We start from the raw sequence: 22047 nt of genomic DNA on the forward strand, positions 1-22047 counted from the left end.
TGAGTCGACTTTATGCAGTGGATTACCCTTTTAGAGGAAAAGTGGGTTATAAATAAACAGGCCAGAGATCTGTTCAGGAACCCTTCCCACCTCCCGAGAGTCAGGCAATGGAGTAGAGAGAATACACTGATCTGGGAAGAAATAAATCATATGCCCCTCAACAGGACTGTAGGATGTATATGAATATGATTTTTTAAAGAAAAGAGTCATGTGGTCAAAGTGTATCATAAGGTGAATATAAGTTATCTGAGCACTATATCCTTCTCTTAGTGTAATGCAGGCCAAGAATCTCCCTTTTCTGGGTTTCAGGCCAATTTGAGGAATGTCCAGATGGTCAAAGGCCTGAGCAACAGGACAAGGGAGGATTGAGAGTGGGGTAGGGGCAGTCTGGAGTTTGACAGCACCATATATAAGGGTAATGTCCATTTTCACTCAAGGCCACCCTCCAACTCTAGTTGGCTTCTTGTAATAGCTGGAGGACCTTGGCAGGGTTTCAGTTAAAGCTTGGCCTTGACCTCTACTCCCTGCCCAGGAAACTGTAGGGTGCTGATGGAACTCCAAGAGCCCTGATCCGACATCCCCAGGATGTGACATCAGATTTCACCCTCTGCGATGAAGATAGAGCTTGGGGGTCCAGGAAGGGAACAGAAATGACGTGTGGCCCCTCACCTCTTCTTTCTTTCTGCTCCTGCGGGACCCTTCTCATCACCTGACTGTCACCTCTTTCCTGCAGTGATGTGAAAAGTGAGGTCACAGATTTTAAAATATTCTGACTTCATTAACCCTGTGAATTCTGCCAGTCTAAGCCAGACTCTTCCTTGTCCCCGTTTCTGCATGCACGCACAGACATGCATGCACACATGCTCACATTCACACTCACACTCACACACATGTAGGTTGCTGGAGGAACCTAAGCTCTCAGTACCCGTTAGTCCCAGTCCAAAGGTATTTTTCTGTACTCAGCTGGGGGGGCTGGAGATTTGGCTCAGTGGCTTAGGTGCCTGCCTGGCAAGCAAAAGGTCATGACTTTGATCCCTGGTACAAAAAAGGAAACAAAAAAAGAAACGAAGGAAAAAAGAGAAGAAAAGAAAGGAAGAAAAACCTCCTGTGATTACATTCAGTCCATCCATGTAATCCAGTATATGATGCCTCTATACTCTGCTGGTCCTCATGCTATTTTCCATGGGAGCATCTCTCTTCTGGTGGCTTCCTTTTCCAAAAATCCTGACTCCAAGGACAGAGGAAATCCAGTCTTTTATTTCCTCTTGGGAAGCAGACCTTGAAATTACTCAGAACAGACATCTCTTAGGGAAAGATCCAGAAATTTCATCCCCATTGTCTGGTTGGACCATATCAGTGATATTTGACAAGTTCCACATCCATAAAATGAAGGGATTTATCTAAACCAGTAGTTACCAAACTTAGCAGCGCATCAGAACTGCTAGGAGACTTTTCCACACACCCTTTCCTAGTCTCTTCTTGTGCACTGTGAGCCAACCTCTCTCTCTAGGGAAGATACGTGTTGGAAAATATGCCCCAAGGAATTCTGATATAGAACTATATTAGATGGTGAGTTCCAAAGCACTTTCTTTTTTTTTTATTTAAAGAAAAGGAAACGAAAAAAAAAAATACATGGAGATAAAAAAAAAGGGTAGAAATAATACTAAATTACAGACAAACAAAAGGTAAGAAATTGCCAGTTGATAAGTTACAAATTGTCATCTTCGAAATGGCTGTTCAGGTTATAGAATTAAAGTATTTAGAATGACATTCAAAAAAGTGACCCTACAAACCATTCTGCTCTATGGCCGAACAAAAGCTCCGTAATATAATTATCAGTCCCACCTATTTGTTTTACATCTCTAAGAGGATAAGGTTAACCATATCAAAACAGAACAGAACATTTAAAAAAATAAAAAACAATTTAAAGAAATACAGATTTCAAAGCAAGTCCACTGGAGATCTACCTTATCTAGCTGTCTCTAGCTTCTTACAAATAGTTGTCCCTAACTTCACCCACTTTCTATACTTATTGCATATTATAGAACTAATCAAATCATTACAGAATGATGGAGTCTTTTTAGGTCCTCAAGTTCCAAATTAGGGAAGACAATACCAACTACCATCGCATCTCTTATTCTCTTTGTGATAGCCGTCCCCATCTCTGCATATGCTGAAGTTGAGCTGAAGAAACCAGTCCAGAGTCATTTTAATCAGCAAGCAATAGATTGCTAGAATTTATATTATAATGCTACAAAATAAGCCTCGGGTTTTTCAGGTCTCTTCCTCAGAGTATTTGTTCCTATCCTCTCTGTATTATAGGGAAAACCAAGTCATAACAAGACAGCGAAACAATTTCCTAGATAAACATGCAATGGATAAGACTTATAAAACTATAATATAAATGATCTTCCATAGCTACTATGTTTTCTCTTGTTATTTTCAATAGATTTGTCGACAACACTGGCTTATTATAGTTAAACATACTATCACCTATTTTTATAAAAACTTATCTTTGACTGCATTGTAGTATTTGAGAGCTGTTACTGATTCATACCAGTATGGATATCCTTTACATCTTGTCATGCTCAGAGTAGTTTCCTCTACTTTTAGGGTTGATTCTAACACGCATACCGATTTCAAATAGGATCAGTCAAGGCCAACCAATAGTCTTATGATTCAGATACAATTAAGATCAGTCATAGTAAGACAATGTAAGTAATACAGGATTTCAGCCTAAGTCAATAGGAAAGTATGGATAGTTACCATGGTATAACCTGCTATTTTTGGTTCTAGAGGTCTGTGTCCTCAAATCTGATATGAGTGGACAGACCAGAACAAATTTAATTCAATCTAAATATGGCACTAGGACTACTGTGTCTTTTAAATCATTATACACCATTAGCAATGACCTCTGCTTTTTTTTTTAAATATAGTTTCAGAGCTGTCTCTACTAAAGACTAGCTTACCGTCTCTGCCTCATGTCTGCTACTCCACTTTTCTGCTATAATTTGTCCACCTTATTCCCTCATTCCATGGTCTGCCCTGTTCACTGAGGCCTCTCTGCCACTGTAGCTGTAATCCTGATATCTCTTCCTCTCTTTCTCTGTAATGTCCTTCAGCGCTCTCTGTAGGGTTGGATTGGTGGCCACGAACTCCCACAGTTCCTCCTTGTCTTGAAAGTATCTTATTTCTTCATTAATTTTTAGAGAGAGTTTTGACGGATATATGAACTTAGGTTGCATATTTTTTTCCTTCAGGACTTGGAATATTTCTCCCCACTCCCTTCTTGACTTAAGAGTTTGTGTTGATAAGTCTGCTGTTATTTTGATAGATTTCCCGTTATAGGTAACCTGCATCTTTTCTCTGGCTGCTTTTAATATTCTGTTTTTTTGGTGGATTTCTGGGATCTCGATTATTATATGCCTAGGCGTAGATCTGTTTTGGTTGTAGGTAGCTGGCGTTCTGTATGCTTCTTTTATCTGGATATCATTTCTTTTTGCTATACGTGGGAAATTTTGCTTTAATATCTCTGTGAATAATTTTTGTATTTCATTTTTGGATGTTCCTGCTTCCTCACTCACATTCTTTATTCTTAGGTTATGTATCTTTTTATCATCTTACAGTTTTAGAATTGCTTCTTTCTGGTTCCTTGTTATTTTTAAGAGGCTTTGTCTTTCACGTTCATAAGCCCTAAATCTCTCTTCAAGTTTCAGAAGGTTGTCTTTAGTTTCTGTCAAGGCATTTTGCCAATATTCAATGGAGTTTTTAGTTTCCTGATATTCTCTTTGGATCTGTTTCATGTATTCTAAGTTATGCTTAAGTTCTTCTTCAGATGCTTCTCTTTCTTTTCTGATTTCCTCAGTTCTTCCATCTGTGTTCTCTTGGGCGGGGCTTGTCATTTCTTTAATTAATCTCTTTATATCTTGCCTCACTTGGATCAGGAGTACATCTTTAAATTCCTCTATGAGATCATGTAAGTACTTTTTAATTTCGGCTGATGCTGTGTCGAGTAGAGGATGGTTACTGTGTTTGTTCTCTTCAGTGTTTAGTTCTCTTGGGTTTAATTTCTCCTGTTGAACAGCTGGAGATTTTTTTTTATTTTTATCTCTTGTCATGTTTCTGGTTTCTTTCAGACTGTCCTGGAGTTCTCTGGCCCTCTCCGAATTGCTTAGGGCCTTTCAGAAGCGTGCTGGCTTGAGTTTTTGCTGTCCTCCCCAATTTGCTGTTATCTGGGGTAGGCTGGGATGTAGGGGTGGTACAGTCTAGTCTCTAGCCTCTGTGTCAGTTAGTTCATAAATTAGGCTGTACTTTCTGGTTGTCACTGAGTTGTGACTATTTTGTATCTGCTTATTGGGCCCCAAGCAGAGGCTTGGTTTAGCCCCAGTAGCTCCTGCCAGTTCTCTTTGAATCAGAAGCAGCTGAGTAATGGCACAGGATTCTGCCCAGGTCCCAGCCGTTCTCTTCCAAACCTCTCTGTGATAGGAGCACCAGAAAAGCAGATCTGCCCAAAACCAAGATGGCTCCCACTAAGTTCTCTGTGTGGAGCTGAAGCCAGCAAGTAATCAGGCTCTTCCAGGACTCAAGATGTCTTCCACCAGCCCTCCCTACAGGGGGACCTGGTGATGTCACCAAGCTGCGGTTTCTGCCGCCAGGCTAATATGTCTGCACCAGACTCTGTGTTATTGATTTCCCCGTGGTGGCGGGCCAGCTGTTCTCTGGCCAAACCCAGCAGCCGCGGGGTTTTCTGTACTCACCAGAGTCCGGTGCAAGTCCTCATTCCGGGATTGCAGCACACCAAGCTGTCCACTTTTCCCCCACTCGCAGCTCAGCGCTGACCGGTCAGATTTCTGTGCACCGTTTAGATTTGAAATGCCAGAGCTTTGTACATCCGCTCTGGTGCAGCGGTGCAGAACTGGCTGCTACTTGGAGTCTCGATCTGGGTCTCAGTTTCCCGCAGTCCCCAAAAGCAACTCAGCTTTTCGTGCTGGGTCCACGAGTCTGTTTGTTGATTTAAGGGCGCGGGATTTGCAGCCTCCGGTCTCAGCACGACTTTAAATCCTCCAGCTGTACTGTCTTGGTTAATAAGAATCACTATCGATTTGTCTGGTCCTCTCCATGCTGTCTTTTTTTTAGCTTTGAGTTTGAATTCTCTGGAGAGACTCTTCGCTCGATCCCCTAGCTCGCCGCCATTTTCAGACTCCCCCAAAGCACTTTCAAGTTGTGGTCCTAGTTCCCACCAACACTTCTTTCCCAGCTCTACTGGGCATACTATAGTTCTGGGAGGATGAGCTCAAAGGCTGCTAGCCTTTGATCAGTCCCTGGCTGTTTTGCTTGCAATGATTTTGGGTAGCAGAAATAACCCAAACTCTACCTCGATGAACTTCTTGTTTGGGGAAAACTCCAGAGCCTGTCTTCTCAAAGAGCTGTAGCTAGATGAGCCAAGCAGGAGCTCCCACACCTTCTCTGGCTGCACAGACTTTGAAGGGGTAACTCCTCCCCTAATTCCCAGAGCAGACTCAGATGAGGAAAGGTTAATTTCCATCGCAGCTGCCTGACAGCTGGGGCTGACAGTGACAAAGTGGAAAACCAGGAGACCAAGGACAAAGGGGGAGGGATGATGGGGCAAGATGCTCTTCCCCAGGTCCCTATCAGTTGCTGGATGAGTCCCTGTTCCAAGCCTCTGAAAAAGACCACAGATAGCAGAGCATCCAAAGCTCATTGCTGTCCCCTACCAGTCAGGAAACTGAGGTCCAAAGACAGAGGGTAGGATTTGTCCAGGACCATTGTCCTTAGATTTACCAGGTCATCTGGTGCAAAACGAGAAGAGGCCAGCCAAGTGCCCCTAGCCCAACTGTCTCTCTCACCATCTTTTTGGTAGTAGAGGATATCCACCTTGTACTCCTCAGCTCCCAGTAAACCTTGTGCCAGGCAGGACACAGCACTACTCTGGTTTGGGGGCCTGCGAGGAAGTTGCAGGTACACGGTTGCTGCATTACCTCCACTGGGGAATAGCCGAAGAGCTCACAGAAGCTGTCATTGCAGTAAATGATGGCGCAGTTCTTCATCTGAGTATTGGCTATGAGAAACTTACAGCCTGGGGTGGGAGGCAAGAGGTAGGGAGACTGGAAGCCAGCCCTGGGCTCGGGCAGGGAAAGATTATAGGGACTGTGGCAGCAGGAAAGGGAGTTTAGATGTGGGAATTTAGTTGAGGGAGCAGGGCTGGAAGGGGGGGGGGAGGTAGGTTGGGGGAGGGCTCAAGGGGAAAGTCATTCCTCCTGAGAGTAAGGGGTGAGGGTGAAGGAGAAGGGGGTGGATGGTGACCAGTAAAGCAGGAGAGGGGGCTCGGTCCTGGGGATTGTGGAAGGAGTAGGGCAGCAAATATTGGTGAAGGGAGAGAAAGGCTCAAGACCTGAGGATAGGGAAGAAGGGCCAGGAGAGCAGGGATGTAAGCAGTGGGGAGTTGGACCTGGGAGAGCAGCCTGGCCAGGAGAAAGGGAAGGAGTCAAGGAAACCTTTGGAGTTGGGGGTAAAGTCTGGAGAGGAAAGCAGAGTCATGATTACAAAGGAAGCCTGGATTTGAGCACCAAGAAAACTGTTCTGCAGAGAGGGGGAGGAGCTACATTCTGCCTATTCCAGGATGGAGGTGTTTAGGATGCTTCCAAGAGAAGGGTTTTGCATTCAGAATGTCACCCGCTCCCCTGTTTGCCCAAACATAAGTTAGTAAAGGGATCTGACTGCTTCTGCCACCGACCTGGGACTCCGGATCGCCCCTCCTACATACCCACCCCAATACACACACACTCACTCTGGCCTTCGAACTTGCGAATGATGGTGTCCAGGTAAGTGTTTTGGGGCGCAATTTGGCCCCTACAGACTGGCATCTTTCCGTGGCCCCAACCCAGAGTTAAGGGCTCCTCAGGCTCCCTGCAGTCTCTGGCTGTCCTGGGGCTCAGTGGCATCCACTTCGGGGTGGGCGCCACCCCGGGGGAGGGCCTTAGGCTCCGGGGACCCACCCGCCAGCCAGCACTGGCCTCCCCAGTCCTCCCCAGTTCTCCCCGCCTCTCCCAGCCCCACTCCTACCACTCCCTTTCCACAACAGCAACTCACCTTGCCTCCTCCCCTCTGCTGCTGCCCGGGAGCTGTCCGTGCTGTGGTGCTGAAATAAGCACACACCTGGGCTTGTGGAGTTCTCAGAGCCTAAGCAATTTCTCTCGGGCCCACCTGGCAGAAACTGGGTCATGAATCCCAGGGTGTGGAGTATGGCACCGGGCCTGGCGAGGGAAAGAATTCTCTGAGGCCTCAGTCCCTCCTGGAGCCCCTTTAGGGTACTGAAGGGCTATTTTCTCTCCCGTTAAATACAGGAGAACATTGGGAGACAGTGAGCAGAAGTTGGGGCCACAGGAAGTATTTTGCTAAAGGCTCTGCCCAGAGTCTGACCTCTGGGCCTGTCCCTGATCATGATACACTTAGGTTTTTTGGTCAGCCAGTGACAAGTAGCCTCCAGTCAGGCTCCAGTATTCATCCTCTATGCGTGGTAGCAAACTCAACCAAAGCCCGGTACTGGGAGTTGGGCTGTAATACACACGAGTGTACATAAAATATGCAATAAAGTGCCTTCTTTAGAGGCCTGAGAGCTCTTAGCATGCAGACATTGCTTGAAAGGGTAGATTTTAAACCACATATTAGTACGTGACCACTGCTGCATGAGTACTGACTGCAAATGAGGGTACTAGAAGAAATGCATGCATGGAGAGAGGTTTATTGAAAGAGATGCTCTAGGAGAGAAGGATAAGGGAGAGCACTGTTTACTGAGCATCTTGGTGGGCTTGGAATGCTGCAGAGGGTTTGGTGGTCAGTTTTGAGCTAGGAGGGCAGACATTCAAAATGGAGCATGTGCCTAAAGCAAAGGCTAAGGATGATGGCCCGGGGGTGGCGGGTGAGCTGGGTAGTAGGGGTAAAGGTCAACCGATAAAAACTCTCTGCTGCCATTTTCAGTATCTAGATTTAATTGATAGGCAACCAAGTTCTTAAGCAGCGAAGAGATTCTGGAAGAAATATAATTTCGGAAAATATATTTGGGCAAAATAAAGCTTAACTGATGGGTTGATGGGGGGAGGATGGCCAAAAAGGGTCACTGAGGCATTTGCTGGAGTCTGGTGAAGCCTGCAGGTCCTGGGTAGGTGTGCATTTGCCACGCAGAACCACAATGCCTGATGGAAACCTCATTGGCCACTGTAGCTGGGAGATGAGAGGGCTGCTGGTGTGGCCTCCTGGAGAAAGGCAAAAGTGTCCTGGCCTCCCCTGTGTGTGGAGGGTCAGGCTGGCTGAGGAGAAGAAAAATGGGGTGGTTTTCACAGGCTCAGTGTGTAGGATGCTGAGCTCTGAGGAGAGATTTGGGCAGTGGGACATCCATGCATTCTTTTACTCATTCAAACATTTTTGCTTACTATAAATGTTACACAGGGATATACTCCTGGTGTGGGTATTTAACAGCTAATCATTGGCAAAAAATAAGAATTTTACAGTACAGCAAGGTAAAAACAGCCACAGAGACATCAAATGAAAGTGCTCTGGAATTGGGGTTTGGAGTGGGAAGTGCATGGGCTCAGTCACAACATAGGAACACGTCTAGAGATATATATAGGAAGAGATAAGAGCCATAGAGATCTTGTCTTGGACCTCTGTGCCCTGAATTTGTAACTTTAAGGCTCAGATCCTTAATCTGGGGAGAGCTGGTCCAATTTTTGGCCATCCTCCTATTAACTTAGCAATAGCCCTGGTGCACCTTCTCTGTGTTTTCTAGCTATAATACACTTCCCCTCAAGTTTCTCCTATTTCCTGACAAACAGTGGCTCTCAGGACTCCTGGAGCCTTAGTCCAGACAGTGAGTCAAAAAATATTGGATGTGCTCTATCTCTGTGGCCAACAAACTGGAGAGAAAGAGTTGGAAAGGGTGAGGGAAGGGACCTACCCCATCCTTTCCCAGGCCTATTCCTAGAGCACTAATGTCTCAGACATCCTCCTACAGCTCTCTTCTCACTATCTTCCCCCACCCCTATTGAGCCTGGAAAGGTGCTGTTTGTCCTCTGCTTGGTCCCCAGGACAACCAGCCAGGGGCCAGGTGTGTGTGTTGAACAAGGCCATCTCCAGAGCAGAGTGGCTGGGGATGAGCTGTGTTTAAGTATGAAAGAAGTCAATCATTAATCATTCCTGGCTTAATGCCCAGCTACCCACTGTCTCCATTCGAGAGGGCCTGTGCTGGGTTAGGGAGAACCACTGGGCAGTGTGTGAGACTACTTGGATCTCACGTGGCCAACAAAGAACTGATTAGGACCACAGCACACTATGCAGCCAAACACAGGGCCAGATCACTGAAGAGGTGCATGGTACACAGTGCTTATAAACTAGATATCACCAAGTTTAAAGGAATGTCCAGTGCTACTTGGGGCCATTTTGTAAGGGGGCTGAAGCAAGGTGCTTTTTCTAACTAGAACAGAGTTCTAGGGTTCTGCAGACCCAGCCAAGTCCCACATACCCTTCCAAACCCCATATCTGCATTGGTAAGCCAAATCTAGGCTATTTGAAGAATGTGGGGTTGAAGCCAATTCAAAGGACACAGCTACTAGCTAAATAAAACTGTGTATCCTGAACCTTGGGGAGGGTGGCTAGTGTGGCCTGGAACACAGAGCTATTTCCTGTGCACAGAGCCTCACATTTGGGTTTGCAAACACACAATCAAAGCACCATATGTATCCAGGTCTGCCGCAGTAGCACCCAGTCGGGCCCTATGCCTTCAGATCTTTCCCTCTTTACCATCCACTCTCCTGGGTTCAGGCCCTCCCTGTCCCTCAGCCTTACCAGTGTCATTGGTGACTAGTCCTTGCTCTACTAGTCAGCTCTCATTTGTGAAGACATCTTGCGGTTGTGTGTGGAGATCCAAATGGTTAGGCTGATGGTTCTCAGCAGCAGGATCAAGAAGATGCCCAGCAGAATCCACTGTCTTCGAGTAGCTTTTCGGGGCTCCATGCGCACACCCAAGAAGTAGGTATAAGGCAGGGTGCTGAATATCAGGGTGTCTTGGTCGCCTGACCATCTTTTTAGGAAGTACAACCTGTAGGCCAGGCCCAGGAGTACCAGCAACAGGACAAAACTCACACCCACAAGTATCGACAGCACGAATATAACCTGGTCATGCTTCATCTGCAGACCCAGTAATGCCACCTTGTTTGTACTTCTTTCTGTGGAAGACAGGAACAGAGCAGGTGGGCCTAGCAAGTGGGCCCTAAGTTTCCTGTGGCTGTTGGGGGATCTGACTGCTACTGGACTTGTCTGTCAGCCTCAGGTCATGGGTGAGAAGGAGGATGTGAAAGAATAGAAGGAAGAGAAAGATATGGGCATAGGTAAGGTGACATACACCAGGGAACCTAGTCAGGAGGCAAGATGCTGACCCTGTGCTCAGACACCAGCCTGGCAATCTAGCTGGGTGGTGTGCAAGAAGCAACTGAGCCAGGGCTGGGCATGGCTATACTCAGGCCAAGTACAGAAAAGTTAGCCAGCAGCAGGGCTCTGCCCACTCAAGCTGGGCAATGGACAGCCTGAGAGTTATGGCTGAGTTGGCATAGAGAATGGCCCAGCAAAGAGCAGGCTAGGGCCTAGGGTTACACTAAGGCTGGGCTCAGAATCAGATTAACTAACCTGAAAAGAAACAGGTGTAGTCAGGCCAGCCTAGGATTTCACCCTGTCGCACGTTCTCAGCCACTAGCCAGTTCAGCAGTGGCTTGAAGTAGGTCATGATGGCACTGGTAGATATAACGGACTGCCCAGTCAGTTCCTTTTGAACCTCTGGCCAGAGCTTGCTCGAGCCCAGCTTCAGGGCATTCCTGGAGGATGTAAGGATAACTGTAAGGCTGTGTGTGGGGGTGTGTCCACAAGTACTGCTATGACTACTTGGTGTCCCTCCAGGCTTTGCCAGCCAGACTCCTCCCACAGAGCTCAGCATAGTGGACACAATCACCAGCTTTGAAATATACTCATCTGAATTTGAAGTTGAGCTCAGCCACTTAGTAGCTGTTTGAGCCTCAGCTTCAGTATTCACAAAATCAAGACAATACCAGTATCTGCCTTATAGGTTTGCTACAATGCTGAGAGGCAATAAATGTTAACTATTAACTGCCACTGATGTTTATTAAACAGTTGTGATCATTATTCTCCCAGAATCAGATAGACACGAAGTGTGAGCCACAGTTTCCTGTGAAGTGTTCAGTGTCAGTGGGCAGAAGCAGCTCTTCAATCCTTTCTGGTCTTACAGTTTAGGAAGGTTTAAGATTGAAGAATGTGGGAGATATTGTGTGTATCACCTGAAGCACTACACAAATTCTGCTGTCTCAAGACACACCCAGCACTAGGTAGCAGGTGGTAGAACCTTGGCTTGGCCCACTGCACTTGCTCAGTAGGGGTACAGGCTATGCCAAAGCCAGGGCTCCAGGCTCTTCACCCTACACACGGCAGGGCAGTGACTGGTAGAGATGCTGGTCCTTCTCAACTTGTCATTCCCTGATCTGACCAATAAAAAGGTGAGGCTTGGAGGCCCACATGGAACCAACAGAGTTTGGGATAACAGACCCAGAATGAAAACCAGCCCTGCTACTTCTGCATGTGTAACTTCTGGTATACAACTTAAAGCCTCTCATGGACTGCATTTTCTCTTCAGTAAATGGGTTCCATGAAAACTTCCCCACAGTGAGGATTAAATCACATAATGACTGAGGAGAACTTTGTAACTTGCAAAAACTTATACACATCACTTAATAACTGGGAGGGAATGAGGTTGGTAAACTAAAGATTAGTGGATTCTTGGCAGACCCTCCTGCAGGAAAGTGTAGTTATGGTCCCAAAAAATTAAGGTAAAAGATGGTCAAGACTGAAAGAAAAGATTAAGCTAAAAACCTGCTACAATTGAAAAAAAAAAAAGCAAAATACAAAACCCGTGACTAGAGAGTTTGGTCAGATGCTGTGTCTTAGGTAAAAAGAAAAAGACAGAAGAGGGAAGCTTCAGTTACTTAAAATCTAACTGTTCAGAAAGAAGACTATAGGTTGATGTGGCAAGATGTGTGAGCTGAGTCAAACCTGCACCTGGTGCAGACAGCACAGGAGGCCAGAGACTGCAAAGCTGTCAGCTGGCATTGCCTGGGACCACCAAGTCTAAAGTGACAATCACAGGCTCCTGAACAAAGCCAGACCCACCCTCCACAGCTGTCAGGGTGAGGTAGAGAGAGTTTGGGAATGGGGTCCACTTTGATTCTCCATTCCTAGGACCTGGGCAGGGTGTTTGGATGGAAGGGGATGAGTCAAAGGTAGCAAAATCAAATTTTAAGATGCATTAGGCATATCAGATTCAGTGAAATGCTCCCTATGGTTCCACATAATTTGGAAGGTGAAGTGAAGGGCCTCTTGAGTCTAGAGTTTTAAAGTAACCAGGAGTACACAGCAAGACTTCATTTCACAAAAGGCAAAAGAGCAGTGAAACCTTTTTCCTACCTTGCTGTGAAACGGAGAGAAATCCTGAATAAACTCTTTGAAATGAACCTAATTATCTATTCATCTATTTATTTTTTGGTGGTGATCCTAACGATTGCAGCCAGGCCTCATGCTTGTTAGGTTAAATCTTCAGTGGTGATACGGAGGACTGCACCCAGGGCCTCATGCCTGTTAGGTTAAATCTTTGGTGGTGATCCGGAGGGTTACACCCAGGGCCTCATGCTTGTTAGGTTAAATCTTTGGTGGTGATCCGGAGGGTTACACCCAGGCCTCATGCTTGTTAGGTTAAATCTTTGGTGGTGATCCGGAGGGTTACACCCAGGGCCTCATGCTTGTTAAGTTAAATCCTTGGTGGTGATCCTAACGATTGCACCCAGGGCCTCTTGCTTGTTAGGTTAAATCCTTGGTGGGGATCCTGAGGTCTGCACCCAGGCCTCATGCTTGTTAGGTTAAATCTTTGGTCGTGATCCGGAGGACTGCACCCTGGGTCTCATGCTTGTTAGGTTAAATCCTTGGTGGTGATCCTAACGAGTGCACCCAGGGCCTCATGCTTGTTAGGTTAAATCTTTGGTGGGGATCCTCAGGTCTGCACCCAGGCCTCATGCTTGTTAGGTTAAATCTTTGGTTGTGATCCGGAGGACTGCACCCTGGGTCTCATGCTTGTTAGGTTAAATCCTTGGTGGTGATCCTGAGGTCTGCACCCAGGGCCTCATGCTTGTTAGGTTAAATCCTTGGTGGTGATCCAGAGGACTGCACCCAGGGTCTCATGCTTGTTAGGTTAAATCCTTGGTGGTGATCCAGAGGACTGCACCCAGGGCCTCATGCTTGTTAGGTTAAATCTTTGGTCTTGATCCTGATGATTGTACCCAGGCCTCATGCTTTTTAGGTTAAATCTTTGATGGTGATCCGGAGGACTGCACCCAGGCCTCATGCTTGTTAGGTTAAATCTTTGGTGTTGATCCTGATGGTTGTACCCAGGCCTCATGCCTGTTAGGTTAAATCTTTGGTGGTGATCCGGAGGGTTACACCCAGGCCTCATGCTTGTTAGGTTAAATCTTTGGTGGTGATCCGGAGGGTTACACCCAGGGCCTCATGCTTGTTAGGTTAAATCCTTGGTGGGGATCCTAACGATTGCACCCAGGGCCTCTTGCTTGTTAGGTTAAATCCTTGGTGGGGATCCTGAGGTCTGCACCCAGGCCTCATGCTTGTTAGGTTAAATCTTTGGTCGTGATCCGGAGGACTGCACCCAGGGCCTCATGCTTGTTAGGTTAAATCCTTGGTGGTGATCCTAACGATTGCACCCAGGGCCTCTTGCTTGTTAGGTTAAATCCTTGGTGGGGATCCTGAGGTCTGCACCCAGGCCTCATGCCTGTTAGGTTAAATCTTTGGTGGTGATCCGGAGGACTGCACCCAGGGCCTCATGCTTGTTAGGTTAAATCTTTGGTGTTGATCCTGATGATTGTACCCAGGTCTCATGTCTGTTAGGTTAAATCTTTGGTGGTGATCCTGAGGGTTACACCCAGGCCTCATGCTTGTTATATTAGGTGCTCTACCACTAAGTTGCTTTTAGTTAACCTCCAATTACAACATGCCTGAGCTCATGGATATCCCCATGTCCTAGCCTTGAGAGTTGAGTGACTCCTCTCATTCTTTCTCTTTTATGATACTCTCTTGCTCATTGATTGGTGTATAATGCAGCAGGCCAACCTGGCCAGGTGCAGTAACCACTGCTTTTCCTTCCTGCCCAATTAGCACCTTGTCTTTTCTCTCTCCCTCGTGCAGCCCACATTCCACTTTGCTGCCATTTCAATGTTCACAAACTTGTAATATCCTCATTTCTGAGGAGCCTCTCATCCTCCCACTGCCCAGAAAGTGATGTTTGAAGCTGTCAGTTTGGAAGGGTCAGTATCTTCCTGGATCGGGGGTCTGGATGGCGATGTAGCAGGACTGGTGAGTGAGGGTGGGGTATGACTGGTCGTCTACTTTGGAGCCAGTCAGACCCTGACAGCCCTCTACACCAGGGTGGGTGGAGGACGGAAGTGGTGAGAATGGCCAAGGTCTAATGCGCAGCAAGGAGGTGGGAGAAGGAGGAATTAAAGTGAGCTGATGTAAAGAAAACAGACATCTGCTATTCTTGGTACAGAGATCCTTCCTTGGTTTCCAAACACAATCTTTTAACCCTCCACCAAGGCCTTCCACACCTCTCTCATTGTGTGGAGTCTAATTATTTCAGATCTGCTCCCCCCTGCTGGACTCAGGGTGGTTGGTTGGCACTGGCACGAGTACATTTTTGCTGGGTGAATACATGAGGGGACAAGAATACAAGGAGTAGAGAGGTACGTTTGTATTGAACATACTCAGAAAAGCTCAAAGCTAGGAATCACCCAGAATGCCCCCTCATAGTAAGAAAAGGTACAGAACAAATAGACAAGGGAGATGTTGGTAATGCAAGATTCATCCCGTCCTGTGAGTAAAGCCCAGGGAGCCAGCATTGCAATTCCATCTGGCCTGCTGGCTACAGGCATACTGCATGGTAGACTCACAAGTACGCTCATTAAGTATGCAGAGGATACTAAATGAGGTGACATTCTGAATCTTCTGGGAACATGAGTAAGATTTAAAGCAACCTTGACCAATTAGTGAAACAGACACATTGAAATTAGTGGAAATCAATGGGAAAAAGCCCACATCAGTGGATGGGCTGCACATCTCAGTGGCTGAAGTAGACTTGAAGTTAATTTCACCAAGGCTATTACCCTTTAACTGATGGAGGAAACAGTGTGAAAGAATGTTTTGGAATCAGTTCTGGGTTCAAAGCATGGTTTTGCTTCTTGCTGCATCAGGGAGTCCTCATCTTGTGGCCTCCCTGACCTCTGGTTGCATTATTTGTAAAATAGAGATAGTAATATTTATTTCGCAAAGCTAAGCGCTACTAGTATAAAACAGTAAGAACACTCATCAGAGAGCCTGGTGTGTCTTAAGAAGAGCTTTGTGCTTTCGATTCAGGTTCACCAGCCTCTCCTAGTCTACTTCAAGAGCACAATGAAACAAAAGGAAACACCACAGAGCAGGAGAGATGGTTTGATTGAGTGTCTGTATGTCTGTGTGTGTGGTTATTAGCAGAAGGGGTCCAATAGTGTCTGACCATAAAGTGGTCAGTAAGAAGAAATGTGCTCCAATTCATGTAGGAAAGAGTGCAGTCTGACATGAGGGTGATCTAGCAGCAGGATGGAAGCTCAGTGAAGTTCTGCCCTGGTAGCCCAAGGAGGCTGGGTGAGGAAAGGGGGCCTTGAGCAGTGCTGCTTCCAAGGGAAACAGAGCAGCTGAGGACAAATGAGGGAAGAGGCCACTCACCCGAGGATCCTCCCAGCTGTCTTTGAGCCATAGATGTCACACTGGTGCAGTGGACCCACGTAGCCCGAGGCATTGCACAGAGCTTCATGCAACTGGAACTGGAGCACCGTCCTAATGAAATATCTGGAACACAAGGGAAGGTTGGGGGATAGGATCAGGGTTGAGAAACCCCAGGCCACTTCAGCCTAGGCAGCTCCGGTCTGCATGCCAGGGTGCATGCCAACAGTCACCACCTGATGCAGGCTGCCTGGGCAAGGCCTGTCTTGAGTTGGCCTAGAATACAAGGACCTTCCTTGTGTAGCTTTGTGAACCAGTGGTGACCCCAACCCTAACCTTCCCCTTTCCTTTCTCCCCTGGGCAACAGGGAGGATTTGGATTAGAATATTCCCACCTTCTCTGCCCTTCACACAGGATCTAATGGAGAAACCCAAAGGACTGCAGGGCACAGACCTAAGAAGGCTGTGCAATCTGGTGGGAAAAGGTAGACAGAGGAACAGGTAGCATTTGGACCCAGGGCCTTGCTAGATATCGGCAGCCTCATCCCATGCCTCCCAAAGCCCACCTCCAGAGCTGACTCTGCTGATAGGGCCCAGAGCTTTACCGCGTGCAGGGTACATTGGCAGGTACATGGAACTTGGCAGCTGGGTCAAAGTCATCCTCTGTCCGAGGAACAGGTGGGCACAGGCCTTGGTACTTTAACCTGGCAGGAGAAAAACAAGGTCCTGGTAGAGGTCCCTGAAGGATCTCAGAGCATACGGTTTTTCAAAGGACCTGGGTGGTCTACTGCAATTGGACCTGGCTTGCAGACAATAGTCGATATATTTTCATTCATTAAATAACTGAAAACACTTTGGATTGGGAATCAGAATGAAACCATAAGAGCAGATAATATTGAGCACTTCCTCTACGCTCTGAGCTGTGTGTATGGACTCCTGCACTCTCTCAACACAGGCCTAGGTTCTGGAGAGGTGTCACAGAGGAAAGGAGCAAGGCCAAGTCTCTGCTTGCATCCATCCTAATGAAAGGGAACAGATTATGGGGCAGGAATGAGGTAACTTCCTCTAGTAAATAGTGCTAAGACGACACCAAAGAAACATGCCTGTGGCATGGTACTACTATTATTGTGCCCTTTGCACCGATGAGGAAACCAAGATTTAGAAATCAACTAAGTGGACTTAGGACCCAGCACTAGTCACTGGCAGACTGACTGCATGAGGCTGTGCTGGTCCTCTGCACTGTGCTGCTGTGGGAGATTGTGGGACTGACTGTCACTGAGCCTTCGTATACAATGACTGTAAAACGGGGAGTAAAATGATGTGACATTTGACAACGTCATTGGGAGACTTGGTGTTGTACTGTTGGTTCACTGGTACCTGGGAACCATCCCGGGGTGAGTAGACTGTTGGGAGGTTCTTCTGGAGGTTCCTTGCTCAAGGCCCAGGCAGCAAACCGTCATTCAGCCCTGGAGCTCATTGGCTGGTTGGAGGTGAGTGTGGCTGGTAGAGAAAGGACAGGGCTCCTTTTGGATGCCTCAGAGAGCTGGGGTAGTGAGGGGAAGTGCTCTTGGAGGAAACAAAGTCAGGGCATTGTGGACTCCACCAGAGAGACCTGCACTTGAAATCATGGGCCGGGGGTAGGAGAACAAGAGGAGGAGGAGGAGCACCCAGTTCTGCCCCTGCTAGGGTGTGACCTCAACCTGAACATGTAACCTCTGTGAGTGCTGGACACTGCTGCGGGGAAGTAATCATTTTGAATGAGGACAATACAGAGTGGTAGCAGAGGAGCTGCAGGTCTCACACAGTAGTCCGTGTCATCCTGTCCAGCAGCCGTAACCCAGTCATTATGACACCTGGTGGATAGGGAGAAGCTCTGCTCATCCGTATTTAATATCCAACCAAAATGACCTGCCTGACTGCAGGCAAACTCCTTTGAAAGCTTTGGGATGCCAAGCCTCTGGCAGCCAGACCTGTGTGTTAGGGCAGGGAGCCTGCCTCCCTGCTATGGCCACTCTTTCCCAGAGGACAAGTGCTGAGGCCCTGTTCATCTGTCTTCCCGGCCTCACTGTGGGAAGAAGGTAGGAGAGAGGTAAGGGGGCCTGCTTGGTGGTCAATGTTCTGTTCTTGAGGAATTCCAGGAGCAATCATGATGGGAGTTTCCTAGCCAACCAAGGAACAGGGGAAGCCTGTCAGGATGCCTTTTTCACAAAGGAGACTGAAGCTGGAGAGATTGAGACCAGCTCAGTGCTGGTGCCAGATTCAGAATGAGGCTTCAGGATTCCCCACACTGGCTCTGTGCACTACAGCATGGGTGCTTTTGTCTGCTGGCAGCAAACATCCCACACTGCCTTGGGGTTTCTCTAAGCCCAAGAGTCACCAACATTGTACCCTACTCTGCTTTTAAAGGCGAGGCCACCATCACCCTCTGGCAGTGGTAGTCAAGCTCTACCTACACCATGTGTGGGGGAGCTGAAAGTCCAGAGGAGCACCTTCCCACCTGAGGTTCCACCACTCCTGGTTGTAGATGTTCTTCTCAATGGTGCCATCAAAGACCTTCCAGCGAAACAGGTCCATTATATAGCTGAAGGGGATGAAAGCAATCTTCTCCAGGGCCATGCTCATCAGGTAATTGACTTCCTCCTCTGGGGATGAGGTCAGGGCAATTAGTGGGTAGCTCCAGAGCTCTCCCTCCCTGGATGGCCCCACCCACTCCCCTCAAGCTGCAACCCCAGGCTCAGGCTGCCTTCCTATTGTCCCTTTGATCCCCACAACCTGAGTCCTGCTGCCAGAGGCTGATCAGGCCTGTGCTGAACAAGTGCCTGTGGGAAGAGGAAGAGAGTGTGACCATTGTCCCCACAGCCTCTTCAAAAGCAGGGTTGGCACCTTCCCGGAAGATTACAGACAGGTTCTGGTATTGCATGAAGTATTGGATATGACCCATCAGGTGGAAGACAGACAGCATGTCTTCTAGGGCCCCTTCAGTGCATTTCTTGACCCTAGAGCTAAAGGACAAAGATCAAGAGCATGAAAATGCGCTGGGCAGATGGGTAAACTCCTCAGTTCAGACCTCTTTAAGGAACTGGCATGAACAGGCTGGGGATCAGAGGGCTTTGGTTGCTGTCTTTCCCACTCCAGGCCCTATATCCAATCAGTGACCAAGACCATGGCTTCCGCGTCCATCTCCCCTTCTGTACTTCTGGCTTACATCTCCCCTCCCTTGGCTGGGCCCTCCCGTCCTGACTCCTCCCTTAATGTGGCCTGTGACAGGCAGATGTGGGATGGGATGAGGATGTAGAATTGTAGTTCTAGCAGCTGGCCATGTTGATGATAGTTACCTGAAGTCATTGCCAGTGTAGAAGTCCCAGGCAGAGGCCTGACATTCCACCGACCGTCCATCGGTCGGCCTCTCCAGCATTGACTTTTTCCAGAAATCGGATGGGACAGACACCATCCCCAAGGAGGTGAACAATTTGTCAGCCTCTTCAAACATTTTCTCAGATCTCCAGTGCTGTGGCGGGGAGGGAAAACATGTACACTGCCCTATTGTTCCAGGGACTGGAGGGTAGGGACATCCAGGGGCCAAGCACTGACCTGGCGTTTCATCATGTGTGTGATGTCTACGGGGGGCTTCTTAGGGAAAGGCAGAACCATGTCTAGGATGTTGTTCCAGGACTGAGCCCACATGTCACCTGGAAGGAGAGTGGAAGGTTTAAGAGGAGGTGACAATAGTCTGCCTGCTGACTGAATACCCATCCCTGCAATCAGCAGACCCTTACCCAGTAGGTGGGCAGGGATAGGTCCCCTCAAACTGATGAGTTCAGGCCCATAGTGGCGGTACAGGGCACGGCGCACATATGCATGCAGATTTAGGTAGAGAGGCTGCAGCTCCTGGTAAATCTGCTCCAGGTCTTGCTCCAGGGTGTCTGACTCGTACTTAGCACGCCACAGTTGTCCCATGTCTTTGTACCCTAGGGCAGGAGAGGGGACTCGCCAGGCACTCACCCTACCCACCTTAGCCCGGTCTTGCAGGTCGGAGACCTAGGTGCCTCCTTGGGAAGCTGTTCAAGCTCCCTGGTTGTCTGGATCTTCATCTACAAAATGGGACTATTACCTGCCAAGGCCGATATCCATGTTGGGTCAGATCAGAGAGGAAAGAGCTTGAAGCGAAGCCCCAGTGTGAGCTCCTTTCCATGCCTTCAAGGCTCTGCCCTCTCTAGCTCACAGTGAGTCCCTCCTCATCCTCACCATGCCTGCAGCCTCCTTTCCTCTGTCACCCAGCTTGGGCCCTCCCTCAACCACAGCCCAGTGGCCATATGGGCTTCTTTCAGATTGTCCAAACTCTGCCTCTCTCCCAGGGGGCCATTTTCTTCCTGCCTGGCTGGCTTTTGGCCGTGTTTTGAGCATGAGTAAGTGCTGGAGGCTTTCCTCGTTTCCTCCCTCAGCACCATCTCTGCACCATCATCATAAGTGGTGTTAAAGACGAGTGTGTCTTGACCACGGTATTTCCTTACAGGACTGCAAGCCCACAGGACAAGCATGCTTCTATTTTTCACCTAGTTAGACTCAGAACCTCTGTAGCATCCAGTACATAGTAGCTACTCTATTGACATTTGTGGGGCCCAGCTACAGGCCTGCACCTGAGGGTCTGGGATCCTGTGCCTCCCTCTGAAGACTCAACTTTGCCCCTTGTTGAGTACTTTCCTGTGACCCACTTGCATCCAGACTGCTCACCATTGAGTTGTGCAGCTTTGTTGCTGAGCTCCACACACTGCCAGAAGATGGGGCGGAGTTGGCGACCCACAGAGTCTCGCCAGCCCTCCCAGGCCCATAGCAGCTCTCTGTGGTCCCTGGAGGTAGCCATGACTTCTTGGAGATCTGTGTCCAGAAAAGAAGTCACATGGGACTCCCATGTCTCTCCCGCCTCTGCCATTATCCACCCCAGGTGCCTTTCTCCAAGGGAGCACAGTTAGGCTTGGGGGAGCCCCAGATGGGGCAGGGCCTGGGCACCTACCAGGCTCCAGGATCATGCAGGGCCTTTCATCCAGGCACACTTTGGCCAGGTTGTATGCTGTTTCCATGTAGGCCACAAGCTTGTTGTACTAGGGGGACAAGTGTCACCCAGGACAGGCCTGTGCCCTGAGCTGCCAGTAGCACTAACTCCACAAACCAGAAGGGATGGGTCTGTTTCAAACACCCACCCTCCTCCCATACAGGAAATTTGCTATTGCTCTGACTGTTCACCTCCTGCCCCAGACACTGGTTCCCCACCAGGTATGATCCACCCATCCCTGGGCTAGGGAGTGTGTGCCTGGAGTCCTGGGGCTCTGTCCATCACCTCCCAAAGCTCCTCATATGGTAAGGCCGCCTTGCCAGTTTCCTTCAGTTTACTCAGCATGCGCTTCACTGTTGGGTCCTGGATCTGGGTGATGTTAAACAGGTGGGCCCGGGTGCTAAAGTATTTCATGAACTGGGATGTCTCTAGTTCCTTCTGAAGCTGGAAAGAAGGTCACCACATTTGTTGTGGCAGGTTGAGAAAGGCAGTTGGTGTCCCCATTGAACTCCCAGGGCCATGACTCCCCTTCCCACTCCCAAATCCCATTTTAAGGGGCCAAAATCATTGAAGGTTTACTAAGAGGATCTTGGGTTCCTATAAGCAAGGAAGAAGGATTTAAAAAGGAAGAAGAACCATCAGACTCTTATGTAAAACAAGTTTGGGGCCACTAAGAGACCTGGAGCTTGCAGCTCACTTTAACATGTGCTTCGCAGCTTCCCTCTTTCCTCTGACTCTAGACAGGGGTCAGCACGTGTGAGTCCTAATTCCCAATAACCCCTGAGAAGAGGAAGGACAGAAAGAGTAGGCGGCAGGAAGGTGGAACCATACCATTTCCTCTCGATTTGGCTTGGTGATGTTGGTGACATAGTTCCAAGTGGCTTCCACAAACTCCTTCAACACAGTATTGGCTGTTTGTTCATAATAATTCAGGAACCGCTTTGCCTCAGTTTCATTGTAGGGCACAGCTGCAGGAAGGGGGTTATGTGATTCTGGGGGCCCCTGTCCCCACCCAGAGCCCTTGTCTGTTCCCATAGTCCTTTAGGTCTGTAGTCACACCTAAATTTGCATCACCCACAATCCTAAACTGTGCCAAGATCTGCCCAT

The 22047-nt window shown here is 48.2% G+C and overlaps 1 protein-coding gene across 1 annotated transcript; it reads right to left on the reverse strand.

Moving 5' to 3' along the window:
* Nucleotides 1-9891: 9891 nt before the first annotated feature.
* Nucleotides 9892-21975, reverse strand: LOC100714182 (angiotensin-converting enzyme-like protein Ace3). Its single transcript, XM_003465307.3, has 13 exons — nucleotides 21772-21975; nucleotides 21226-21384; nucleotides 20902-20989; nucleotides 20622-20765; nucleotides 19667-19858; nucleotides 19482-19579; nucleotides 19226-19398; nucleotides 18663-18886; nucleotides 18388-18532; nucleotides 16496-16594; nucleotides 15895-16017; nucleotides 10699-10883; nucleotides 9892-10241 (listed from the first exon to the last, which is right to left on the reverse strand). Exons 1-13 carry the CDS (start codon nucleotides 21973-21975, stop codon nucleotides 9892-9894), a joined length of 2184 nt encoding a protein of 727 aa, XP_003465355.3.
* Between the last annotated feature and the right edge of the window lie 72 nt (nucleotides 21976-22047).

Source organism: Cavia porcellus, unplaced genomic scaffold (genome assembly GCF_034190915.1).
Source record: "Cavia porcellus strain 051 isolate PalLab524CR breed Dunkin Hartley unplaced genomic scaffold, mCavPor4.1 scaffold_32, whole genome shotgun sequence".
Classification (NCBI taxonomy): domain Eukaryota; kingdom Metazoa; phylum Chordata; class Mammalia; order Rodentia; family Caviidae; genus Cavia; species Cavia porcellus.

What these genes read in the sequence shown, in the direction of transcription:
- LOC100714182 (XM_003465307.3), bottom strand. Translation starts at nt 21,975, where the DNA reads ATGGGAACAGACAAGGGCTCTGGGTGGGGACAGGGGCCCCCAGAATCA. An exon ending in CAAAGCTGCACAACTCAATG is followed by an intron (nt 19,859 to 20,621) that starts GTGAGCAGTCTG and finishes CTCCTGCCCTAG; the next exon opens with GGTACAAAGACATGGGACAA. An exon ending in CTACACCTGTTTCTTTTCAG is followed by an intron (nt 10,242 to 10,698) that starts GTTAGTTAATCT and finishes TGTCTTCCACAG; the next exon opens with AAAGAAGTACAAACAAGGTG.